At 41.0% G+C, this 13,319-nt stretch overlaps 1 protein-coding gene across 5 annotated transcripts in view; it reads right to left on the reverse strand.

Annotated features, from left to right (window-relative positions):
- Window positions 1-12,394, reverse strand: part of MGMT (O-6-methylguanine-DNA methyltransferase) — a 323,107-nt gene extending 310,713 nt beyond the window's left edge. The window contains exons 1-2 of one of the 5 annotated variants that reach the window (XM_050959686.1): window positions 12,230-12,371; window positions 457-810 (exon numbers count right to left, since the gene is read on the reverse strand). In XM_050959686.1, the coding sequence (XP_050815643.1) occupies window positions 457-603 (147 nt within the window). In that variant the 5' untranslated portion in view covers window positions 604-810; window positions 12,230-12,371. The other 4 variants (XM_050959688.1, XM_050959685.1, XM_050959689.1 and 1 more) reach the window with 4 other exon arrangements.
- Between the last annotated feature and the right edge of the window lie 925 nt (window positions 12,395-13,319).

Raw genomic sequence — 13,319 nt, forward strand, 5'->3', positions numbered from 1 at the left:
AGGATAAACAGAATCAATCATTAATAATTACATTATAAGATGACCTGCAGGGTTAATCATATTCTTAGAGACTCTCACTCTGGAATTATCAACAAGGATAGCTGCACTAAAAAAAAGGTAGCTGAAAAGAATTCAAATCCACATTTTAAATATTAATAGCACACACAACATAAAACAAAGTGTATTCACTAACATGGGACTCAGTTTTATTTGTACTAATTATAGCAGCAATCTCTTGCTATTCTATTTAAGACTGAGTGTTTCTATTATAAAGTCTTATTTTCAGAGATTGATAACTCAGCCCTGTTGGTTCCAGGATGAAATTTTTATGCAACTGTTCTACTCAAGAACATATTTCAGTTACAGCCTCACAGTGTAAATAGACATCATTAATTTAAGTTTCACCAAGTAGTTTGAGTTTTCATTTTGGAGGTACTGTGCTCCCATCTCTGCCACCTTCAACTGGAGTTGTGGATGCTCAGCCCTTCTGAAAAGATCAGGCCCGAAGTGGCAACACTTTTCTTTAATGAGGAAGGTCCACACATTCTTGGAAAGTGTTTTTGGAAGAAGATATAAGCTTCTTAACTCTGAGTGCAAGCTCATCTGCTCCTACTGAAGAGCCCGCCAGTCACCTAGTCTTCCAGAGCTAAAACGGAAATGTAGACATTTCCACTCCAAGACACAGGACTCAACATCAACCTCTTTTCTTTCTGCAATTTTAACATGTAATCAAACTGGTCCACGGTATTTTTTCACATTCTTGAATCAACATGACCAGAATTCCTCAGGTATCAGAGTCTGTGGACCTGTCTGAAAGAAAATTCACAATTGTCTACACACATTGTACAAAGATGATCAGAGTACTGTAACAGCTCTTCTGAAGCTAGCGTGATCCAAGTTAAGAGTTCTCAAGTAATTTCAATACGAAGGCACTTCGTAATAGAAAGATTGTGGAAACTATCATGAGTGGAATGGGGAAGAGACCCAAAGACCAAATCCCCAGCTCACTGATGGCAAATTAACAAATGTATACAATTTGTGTAGCTCATTTACAGTATTAGATGCTGTACGTTCAGCCATGTAACTTCAGTCAAGTTTAAAAAGAAATTAAAAGTAAATAAAGTTGCTTAATAATAAATTGAGTGTACTTAAAAATTAAAAAAATAAACATTTTTATCTATACCAGGCAAATCCAAATTGCTTTATTCACATAAGTAATCCCACTCATGTGAGTAAAGCAAGCAGGATTTAGCCTGTTGTGTGCAACCACATATGTCTAGAATCTGCATTCAAGCTGATGGCTACAGGATACACACACACACATCATCAAGTGTCCTTCTTATAAAAATGGCCAGTGTAGAGGAGCTCACTCAATAGCAAGGAAACAGTACATAACACTAGAGTCCTGCAGTGGGATTGGGGTCCTGCTGGACCCACTGCTATAATAGCAGGAGCGAGTAAAATGTACTTTGTTGTGGGTTGAATTGGGTGGGCAAAATAAAAAAAACAGACTACAATATTCAGCAGGAAAACACAATCTCTCGTCAGTTTATCATAAATAGAATTTCAGTGATATAAAGCAAGGGTTTTTTTTTTAAATAAAGGTTTTAATACTTAAATTTAAGCGAGGAATAGAAAGTTTTGAGGTCAATTACAACACGAGTTAAAGTATTCTTTTACATAGTTTAAGCAAGACATGTTTTATTCTTTTAGTGGTAAAAATGCATCTGAATTCCATTTATGTACACGACAGTAACCCTCTTTTGGTTTTGGTTTTAGTAGCATGGGGGAATCTCTCTCTCTTGCAGGATCTTAAGGTTTTTGTAGGTGGAAGCAGGATAAAAAATGCAAGAAACAAGGTAGGCCTGGGTACTGCAGAGCGGGATTAAAAAAAAAAAAACAGTCCTGTGCAGGGCTCTACATAATACCACTAATAACAACAGAAAAGGTACATTGCATTTCAATGTGCTAACTACTGAGAATAATTATTTCATTGCTTGCATTTTACTGATTGATCCAGGGCACAGACGATTAAAATATAATTATAATAGCAACTGATTACTCAGCACCATCATTTACAAGGCAGCATTAGTATATGTTTACTCACAAGAGCTGGCTGAAGAGAACAGAGTTTGCATAGGCAGTGTGTACTTAGCATGATTTAGAAGCCAGCAAAACAAATCTTAGTTATTAATTCCTTAGTCAAACTGGGCTGTATCTTGCTAATGCATGCTATTTTAATAAAAATCTTTAATTCCTTTATGTGATCGGACCTTAATGCACTAAAAACTGGCTTTTGAATACTGCAATTTAGCTTCCAGTATTTCAGCTGGAAAGTGACAAAAATTAAAACCATTAAACCAATGAGCTGCCTTAGCCAAAAAATTCAGATGAATTCAGGTTATTTAAGTTCTGGAATAGGCTTCCAAAGGTAGTTGTGGAATCGCCATCATTAGAGGCTCTTAAGAACTAAATGGACAAACACCTGACAGGGAGGGTCTAGGTTTACTTGCTCAAGCCTCAGTACAGGACCCTTCTTAATGTCCCTTCCAGCCCTATGTTTTTATGATTAAACTATACATTTAAACAGAAAAGTAGGATTAAAAGCTAGAACATAACATGACCCCAATCCTGCAGCCAGATACATGTAGCTAGACTCCTATATCAATGCAAAATTCTAATGACATCACAATCTCCACATAGGCTTAGAGATCAGTGCATGCCAAGGCAATTGCTTAGTGTATGCATGTATGTATAATATAACCATGTCAATGCTAAATGTTCTTGGAACCTCAATTTCACATTCTCTGACTTTGTGATACTAACCATATAGCTTGAATAATGTGTTAATTTAAGATTTTTGTTGTGCATTTAAGCCGGGACTTTCAAGGGACCCAAGAGAGCTAAGCACCAAGATAAGAGAGAAGAGAAAAATCAATGGGATTTGGGTGCCTAAATCCCTGAAACTCTTTAAAACTTAAGTTTCCTTGAGAGCTTTTGTTTGTTTTTGTTTTCTTTTTAAGTGGAAAAAATAGAACTGGGGCTAATATACATTTCTGGCTTCCAGGTTACATGGACTTAGCTTTACAAATAGGACTTGCCTTCACAAATAGGACTTGTTGGTTCAAAGACTCTGCAAGTCTGCACTTCGTTATATAGAATGTGTGTGCACACTTAAACCTAAAAAAGTGTACCTTAGAGATTAAAGAACAGCATTCCATGTTCAACACTGAGCATATTTGTTTCAAACAGCCATATCTTTGTTAAATTAAAACCAATTTTTTTTTTAATCGAGTCAGACTTTAAGGCCAGAAAGGACCATTATGATCATCTAGTCTGACCTCCTACATATTGCAGGCCACAGACCTTTGCCCACCCACTCCTGCAGCAGACCGCTAACCTCTAGCTGAGTTACTGAAGTCGTCAAATTGTGATTGAAATACTTCCAGTTACAGAGAATCCACCATTTACACTACAAGTGACCCATACTCCATGCTGCAGAGGAAGGTGAAAAAGCCCCAGGGTCTTTGCTAATCTGTTTTTGGGGAAAACTCCAAATATCAATTAGACTCTGAGCACACGGGCAAGACCCACCAGCCAGACACCCAGGGAAGAATTCTCTGTAGTAACTCAGAGCCCTCCACATCTAGTGTCGCAACACCGGCTATTGGCGATATCTGCTGCTAGCAGTGGCAGATCAGCTACATGCCATTGTAGGTAATCTCATCATACCATCCCCTCCATAAACTTATCAAGATCAGTACTGAAACCAATTGGGTTTTTTGTCCCTCATATTCTTCCAGTACTTCACTTCTCTGATGGTTAGAACCTTTGCCTAATTTCAAGCCTAAACTTATTGATGGCCAGTTGATATCCATTTATTCTTGTGTTCACACTGGTGCTTAACTTAAATAACTCCTCTCTGGGTATTTATCCGTCTGATGTATTTATAAAGACCAAACATTTCTTCCCTCAGCCTTCTTTTGGTTAGGCTAAACAAGCCAAGATCTCTCAGACCAAGGAAAAAGCACTAGCCCTCAGTAAGCCACCCCCACCACGACACACATTTTCTCTTCTTTTCCATAATTCATTAAGCATGATGCCTGCATATGTTTAACTGTACAATGCTAAACAATTCCAGATTTAAACAGAGAATAGGTATAGAAAATTGCATCGTAAAAGGCTAAACTAACTATGGTGTGTAGGGCAGCACTCCCCAACCTTTTTTGTCTGGCGGGTGCCAGACAACGAACCACAGAGGACTGTGGCAGCGAACGAGTATCCGCCGAAATTTCACTGACAAACAGCAACGTCAATAGGCGTCGCCACCAAAATGCCACCAACAAGTAGCGTCATCCAGAGGCGTCACCGCCGAAATACCACTGAAAATCGGTGGCATTTTGGTGGCGACGCCTCTGGATGACACAGCTTGTTGGCGGCATTTCAGCAGATGCTCATCCTCCGACCAGTACGCAGGCGCACTTAGATGCCCCGGCAGGCACCATGGTGCCCACAGGCACTGCGTTGGGGACAACTGGTCTAGGGTATTAAAGCACAAATATTTGGCATATGCTCTTGTTAGCCACCAAAATACACCACTGTCAGTTCTTATGCTGCGTTCTGGTATGAAATAGATAATAAGCAGTTAAAGTTGATCTGAAAAGGATTACGGATTAGTACCAAAATGATGGTGCATTTTGTTGTTTTAAAAAACTCCTCCCCGCACCCTCCACCCCCCAATTACTTACCATCCATGATTACTCAAAGCCTTAAAAACAGGGCTTTGGAGCAAAGCCCGGAGCTGGAGCGCGGAGCAGCTCCAGAGCAGTGGAGCTGCAGGTTTTTGCCTGGAGCTGGAGCGGAGCCGGAGCACAACTCCAAAGCCCTGCTTAAAAATGGATACTTTCTAGTTATGGTCATACTTGAGTTCTTTTTTAGAGTATACTTTCTGGCAACCTGGAGCAGATCATCGCACAAGTAATATATTTTTTGCAAGAAACTACTGGAGGAACAATATTTTGGGAAAATATGTCAGCGCATATTAATACTATCTTCGTAAGATATAACTCAGTTTCCTGTACTTGCACATCTGTTATGACTTGACTCCTGCAAAATCATGGCCTACTCTGGGGCAATAAACGTGGTGATCAATTTAATTCTCTGCTGTAAAATTACAAGATTAAGGCAACACTTTTGGTGTTCATGTTTTTAGGTGCAAGTTTGTTTTATTAGACTTTCACAAAGCTGAAATATCTTTCTGTACAGCTATGCCAGTTTCCTTGTGGATGGTGTACTGGTGTTCTACAAGGCTGCACTATCTCCATTAGCAATCTGATGCATCAGCAGGAAAGAGTTTCCAGACCTGGAAGACTGAATTTATGATGCCAGGACAGGTCAGGTTTCTTTTCTTGACATGACTTCAGTGAAAAATTTCTAGAGAGAGTTAAAAAGTTTGCAAGAGTAACAAGGAAATGTAGCTGTGTCCTGTTACTTCCTTACAGATTTCAACAATTCAAAAATTAGAACTGTTGTCCTACGTTTTCCCATTAGTTACATTCTCTTCACCAACCCAGATATCTTATGAACACTCAGTGAACTAGAGAATTGCACAATCTGTCAATAAAGTAAGCGTATTTTGAACTACTGTCCATATGACTCAATTTGTCAGTAAAAACTGCCACCAGCGCTGTGCTTGCAGAAAAATGTCCATAAATGCATTATTGCGACTGGCAGATCGATGTCTATAATAAAAACAAATAGATTTAACAAGTGCTTGCTTTTACGACTTATGCTATTGGTAGAATGTGCATTCAGTTTCACCCTTCGACTTCTGGGAATGGGCAATGAAGGCTGTGTTGGATACTTGCTGACTACACTAGTATGACAAACAGGAAATATTTCTAACACAGGAAATCTTTTAAAGTATTAGGCTGAATATATCTAGAATTTAGCTCACTGTTCTAAACATTTTTTCCTTAAACCTGCATATTTAACAACTAAAATAATGAAAAGAATTATGCAGAAAACAAACTTATTTTTAAAACAATTGATCCCAGGCAGAGTGGCTTATTACTTTTAAGTCTAGTGCAGAAAGACTGTATTTTTGCTCCCTAGAGGCCATGATTTAGCTACTGTGCCACTAATCTAATTGAGAACAACCATGACTGTTTACACAGAGTTTCAACATTCAATGTGTGGGCAAGAGTGTCAGCTTTTATATCTACAGCCTCTGGAGTAGCATATTGCTTAGCTGGAGCATGACTGGGTATAGTGGCTGTCACAGATTGGTTTAACTTTTAAGGATTAAAAGTGTTTTAGCTCTATCACATTCTTAACTGTGCACTTAAGTAAAGGACAACATTAACAAAAAACTACCAGCTATTTCCTAAACCTGTTGTTCTTTTTGCTGTATATACCTTTCCAGACTATTAGGTTTCTCCTCCTTGCAACTGAAGTTAATTTATCCTGTCACCTAAATCTACACTTTAAAAAACACTGTTAAATCCCAGCTTGCTTTGGAACAGTCTTTCCACATTATGCAGTTTTCCCAAAATGAACTGCCCACCTCCCTGATTTTGTCTTTTAAGTAAACCCTAATAGCCTTTCCAAAGGGCACAAGCTTCTCCTTCAGGCTACTCTCTCTTTAGTGATGCCATGAATTGATCCTCTATATATGTTAAGCGTTAAACAGTGGTGACAAGTTAATTATAGATTTATCAGGAGATAAAGTAGTCATGGTAACACAAGTTTCCTATGGATCTTTCCTATGGATCTACTATAGTTTCCTATGGATCTTTCAAGTAGTTGCTGAATAAATGGCGTAATTAACTTGTCATGGATCGGAATGCAGATAGAAGCTGCCAAACCCATCCTTACAAGCCCCTAAATACACCTATTTGGCTACACTGATGACAAAATCTTTGAGTAAGAGTTGCTTCTATCCTACCAAATACAAGCAAGATTGTAAGAAAGTTTTAGTGTTTAGGGTATTCCTACTTATAAATCTAATCAAGTCTATGAGCAAAACTATATTGTTTTATTTTTATTAAATGTTGATAAACCGATATTGTATGGATATAGAAGGCACTCAAAAAACACTTGAGAAAAAAACAAAATACTGTACATAGCAACTTCAGAATTTTTAGAGTGAGTAGCCTGTATTTCTAGGAACGCAGGAGAATATCCTATGGTATTAAGGAAATCATTTTCTTTCCAACTCTAAGGACTATTTCAACTTGATAGACATGATGGCACTTAAACAGGCTTTCAAAGGAAACCACTGAAAAGGCACTGCTCTAGCTAGCCAAATTTAAGAATTTTATGCAAATAATAAAAAGCCCTCTACATTTTCTGAAAGAGAAAAATCAATTACCAAACTAGTAATTATGGTTTGAAACAAGATATTCAAAAAGTGTGAACACTGGGCAGGGAACCACAGCCAAACTGCCCCATTCACTTCTGTGGTGGAATTAATAAAAACCCTGTAGATCTCAGCCTGTAGGGCAGGAGGCAGAGCTGGATGTAAAGAACATGACACCTCTGTGAACATCTTTCACCCTTCCCTGCAGAAGCACTGCCAGAGTAAGGGATTCATACACAAGGAGAACATGCTCACCATAACTGAATTTGGTGAGACAGCTGAAAGAATACGAGTGATTGCTCTTTTAATGGACCCATTACCCTTGGGTTACCAGGGGAGAGAAAATAGACTGTATTTGAGCTAAGCCAAGGGAGAACTAAAGTGCCCAGTTCAGGTGGGGACACAGAATCACCTGGTGCATAAGGGAAGAGGGCAAGGGGTATTTATACCTTGTCTCCTCCAGACAGAACTGTGTCTCATCACAAACAGCATCCTTCCGCATGCCACATATCCACAGGATCAGAATAGGGACTGTGTCTTTTATGATCTGCTGTGAGTATTGCACTAGTTGCCTTTTTCCTTTTGACACTGAGAAGAAAGTTTTCCTTCACCACCAGATTGGCAGAGGCAGGATGGGTGGGTTTTGCTTTGGGATTTTTTTTTGGGCCTTCCCCGTGGTAGTTCAGGGACTCATTAGGGTAGGTCAGGAGGTTAGGTCAAGATGCCACAACTTAGTAAGTAGCAAGTGTGCAGTGCAGATATCACTCCATAAAGGTTTGATTCCCTGCTAAACCAGGTTGGAAGTGGACTTAAGGGAAGACATTCTCTAAGGAAGCAGGGGAACTGGCTCCTAATATTTGTACACCAGGAAGAGAAAGCTTCCTTTTTTTCCATCCCTGCCCTTTAACAAGGGGAGGACAGCAGTATCCCAGCAACAGGCCAGGACTAGTTTGGAAAGAGGGAATAGGTGATAATGAATAAGGAAAGAATAATTACATGAACTGTACAATTTACTGTTTGTTATACTCAGATGTAGGAAGTTAAACGCTGTGACTTAATTATACCACACACATTTCATCCTGTCTTTCTTCCTGAATGGACCAGATAAGGACTGGGTTGGTAGGACAGGAGCATCGGCTTATTAAATCTCCATGAAAATTCCACATGACGCTCACTTCTGACTCAGCTGAGGAATCTACCTCCGCAGACAGGGAGGAATTTTTCTGTGGGTAGGCACCAACAGTAAATTCCATACTATGGGTCCACTGAAGCTACATTTGCTATGCAATCAAGGGAAGACTAAAGGCCATATACACAGTTCAGCAGCATATCATTTCTATATAGTTACCTTGGTCTCCAATGGACTGCCAACATTCAAAGGGTTCTCGGTCGAAAACTTTCACACTTCCACAAAAGGGTTAACCCTAGTCCCCCCAAACAGAATATTCTACAAGCAATCCCATGGAATTTCTAATCTGGCATATGTTTCCCTCACGCTCCTGCATTGCGACAATTTGGACTCAAGAATTAATCAACTCTGCCACTACGGGACCTTGAGCAAGTCACTTATTCACACTGTAACTTTATTTCACTACTTGAAAAAAAATGAAGATAGTCACCCATGATACAGAGCGAGTGAGGATTAATACTTATAAATTGCTTTGAAGATTTGAAATACTACAGAAGTGCAGCATTATTCTATCATTTAACAAGGTGAAAGCAGAAACCAAAATAAAAAAAAGAATTAAAAAATGAAGAAGATGCAGAAATTAAAAATTACACTATGGCTTGCTTGGGAATGATGAAGTAGCAAACAATCAGGATCTTTATATTTACTATCGATATTTGTACTGTCTGTATTACACACAGATAGGACCGGCTCCAGGCCCCAGTGCGCCAAGCGCGATTGGGGCGGCATGCTGCGGGGAGCACTCTGCCGGTCGCCGGGAGGGCAGCAGACGGCTCTGGTGTACCTCCCGCAGGCGTGCCTGCGGATGCTCCGCTGGAGCCGCGGGACCAGCGGACCCTCCACAGGCACGCCTGCGGGAGGTCCACCGGAGCCACGGGACCAGCAAGTGGCAGAGCGCCACCCGTGGCGTGCCGCCGTGCTTAGGGTGGTGAAATGGCTGGAGCCGGCCCTGCACACAGAGCAATAAACAAATACTCCTTATTAACCTTTATTTTGCCTTCTCCTTATGTGAAAAAAAGGTGACAAATTTGGCACCATATTACCAAATATTTTCTACACAGGAAACAATTATCCTCAGCCTAGATTGAGCAGATGAGAAGTTCTGGAACATAGTTCATTCTGTCTACAATATTACCTGCTTCCCTTTTTTTCCACCATAGGGAGATTTTGTATGACAGAAGTAGATACAGGGAATTTAAAGGGTTTAGTTTTGTTGTTATAGGACAGGCCTTAAGGAGTCACCTATTTGCTTGACATAACAAGAGATCTCGTATTTCCATTTTATCTCAGATCCAAGATGAAGAAAATACTAGAAGGCAAACAGATCTCCCAATTCACTGTAGCCTGAGGGAAGGGAGGACAGGGGGAACTGCAACAAAACAAGAATGAGGAAAAAAACTGAAATATTTAGCAAAAAGAACGAGGAGTTCTTCTGGCACCTTAGAGACTAACACATTTATTTGGGCATAAGCTTTCATAGGCTAAAACCATTGATGCGTGCAGTGGAAAATACAGTAGGAAGATATAAATACATAGAGAACATGAAAAAATGGGTGTTGCCATACCAACTCTAACAAGACTAATCAATTAAGATGGGCTATTATCAGCAGGAAAAAAAACTTTTGTAGTAATAATCAGGATGGCCCATTTCAAACAGTGGACAAGAAGGTGTTAGTAACAGCAGGGGAAAAATTAGCATGGGGAAATAGTTTTTACTCTGTGTAACGATCCATCCACTCCCAGTCTTTATTCAAGCCTAATTTAATGGTGTCCAATTTGCAAATTAATTCCGGTTCTGCAGTTTCTCATTGGAGTCTGTTTTTGAAGTTTTTTTTGTTGGACAATTACGACTTTTAGGTCTGCAGTTGAGTGACCAGAGAGGTTGAAGTGTTCTCCAACTAGTTTTTGAATGTTATAATTCTTGATGTCTGACATGTCCATTTATTCTTTTGCATAGAGACTGTCCGGTTTCCCCATGCTATTTTTTCCCCTACTGTTACTCACACCTTCTTATCAACTGTTTGAAATGGGCCATCCTGATTACCACTACAAAAGTTTTTTTCCCTCCTGCTGATAATAGCCCATCTTAATTGATTAGTCTCGTTACAGTTGGTATGGCAATACCCATTTTTTCATGTCCTCTGTGTATATATATCTTCCTACTGTATTTTCCACTGCATGCATCCGATGAAGTGGGTTTTAGCCCACGAAAGCTTATGTCCAAATAAATTTGTTAGTCTCTAAGGTGCCACAAGTACTCCTCATTCTTTTTGCTGATACAGACTAACACAACTACCACTCTGAAACATGAAATATTTAGGATTACTCTGTTCCAACCTGCAAATTCCAGATGCAGAGTCCTACTGATACCACTAGTTTATGAGTGCCTGCATCCTTCCACTGTAGAAAATACTCAGAGTCTGGACCCACCTCCACAAATGCTCATGAAACCAAGAACCCCATTACAAGGATTTTTTTTCTAGCTGTCTCCTTCATGTATTGTAGGATTGTACAGTGTATATTCCAGTGAGATATTTAAAGTGAGGTTTTATTTTTGAAAAGGGTTCACAAAAATTGGCACCTTCTTACTCATCAAGTCTGCTTTCTGGGTGCATTAGTCATATCTCATTATTCAGTGATGAGAATGCAAATTTTTAAAGCCACTTTTTACAAGCTGGCCCTGAAGAATCAACACTACTCTGGGAAAGCCTAACTTTATTTTTTCCAGCCTCACATAGCCACAGAATTGTTAACTAAGTTCTGCTTTTAGTGCCATCCACGCCAACCCATGTTGTCTTCAAATTATGCCCTTAAAAACTTCCCTGAGAAGCAGTATGTTGCAAAGGTGCAGCCAAGGACATAATTTGAGATTAGTGGGATTCTACAGGTGTAAAAGAGATTAGTATTTGGCCAACAGAATCTTTACTACTGTGATCTTGAATTTGCAGGCCTGACAGCTAAGAAAAGCTCTCTTTTTATTCGTAAACTGAACAAATGGGATCTGGAAATCACTGGGACGCAATACGTGTGGACCCCCACGATGCCTTTTTCAAAGAGTCACTTTGGGAGACGCAGCACACTTTCAGTTTCATCTCGTTCTCTTGAAAATTTCCTATTCAGAATGTCTCAGCTGGATACCACCCTACACTAGAGAAATGCACAGCATGTTACAAAACCCTAGCAAAGCTTTAAAAACACCCAAAGAGAGGGAAGGGGAAGAAAACAAACACTTCAAGCACTTTCCCAGGCTGTTCAAAGGGGAACTGCAGGCACAGCAACAAAAAAAGTTTGAAGAGGGGACTCAAACCTGCTCTCCCTCGCCACTGCTGTTTTGTTTTGTTGTTTTTTAACTACACTGAGGGTTTCAATGACTAACAAATTAATATGCTGCCCAGCTGCCTTGCACGAATAATCCTAAACGAGCAGGCCCAGTTATCCCGCATCTGTCAACCCCAACCCCCACTCCTAAATACGGCCGCAGCAAAGGGAGGAGCCCGGGGAGGCGCTTATATTTCCAAGCCACTACGGCCTCCGGAGCTTCAACACGAACCCCCTGACCTGGAGCAGGAGGAGAGCGAGCACTGAAAACACCAGCTCAGACTCTCCTGTGCCCTCCTCACCCGCTTTACACCGCCATCGCTGTCTTTGAAGGGACCGCAAGAAAATGCACCAGCACTCACCGCTCTGCAGAGGGGATTTAAAAAAAACCACCAAAAGCTCCTATGACGTCACCACAAGAACAAACGCAGCAGCCCGCGCACGCAAGTTGGGACAGCGGCGGCGGCTGCTGCTAGGAGCCCGCTTAATTTCCTTTTACGCAATTTGCACGCGTTAGTTTTAGTGTCACGTGCCGCAATCCGCCTCCCCCGGCGAGCGTGGTGCCGGCACACCCGGAGCCCTGCTGCGCCCCGGCGCACCTGCCTGGAGCGGCCGCGGTGCAGGGCGGTGCCGTAACCTGTAGCTGAGGGGAGAGTTGTACGAAGGGGGAAACAGGCCACCGGGAGGGTCAGTGAAGGGCCAGGCTAAGGTGGGAGGTTTCCTGCGAAATTTGTAGGAAAAAGGTGAGAACCGCATAGATTCCGCTGCTTTGTTTAGGTCCAGTCAACATAAAGAACAAGCATCGTTGCTCTTACTGCATCAAAATAAAACGCAGACCCCTGCTAAAGGAGCTTAGGGCATGAACCCTGAGGGAGGGGGGGATAGATGTGGTACCCAAATCCAGGTGGATCTTGGCACTCTTTGGTTCCAAACCCCCACATTGTACTGCTAAACTGGAGAATGAGCATAGCTTCTACTGCACCAAAAAATCTGGCCCCTGATTCGTCCTGGCTTACTTAACAGTGGGAAAATGTGCCGGTGGATTCTGGATCCTGCCAATTTTTAGCCCTACTATTCCCAAGTTCTAAACACCATAAAATGTAGTAGCTCCTAGGGCACCCAAAAATGCCAGATTGGCGTGCAACAGGAGCTGAATCCAGACAGCATTTGTATTCCAAACCCCAAAATTCTACCAGTTAAATCACAAATAGGTCTGTGGTACTATCTGCCCCCTCCCCATCACATTTGAGTGCCTCAATTATTTAATGTATTTATCCTCATAACAGTCCTGTAACATAAGGCCCTGCTGTTATTCCCGTTTTACAGATGGCACAGAGAGCCTAAGTGACTTGCCCAGGGTCATCCAGTACATGAGTGCTGGAGCAGGGAATTAATCCCAGGTGCCACAAGTTCCCAGCCCACACTCTAATCTTTCCTCTCAGAAAAAAGTGC

This window comes from Gopherus flavomarginatus, chromosome 6, assembly GCF_025201925.1.
Source record: "Gopherus flavomarginatus isolate rGopFla2 chromosome 6, rGopFla2.mat.asm, whole genome shotgun sequence".
NCBI classification, from domain to species: domain Eukaryota; kingdom Metazoa; phylum Chordata; order Testudines; family Testudinidae; genus Gopherus; species Gopherus flavomarginatus.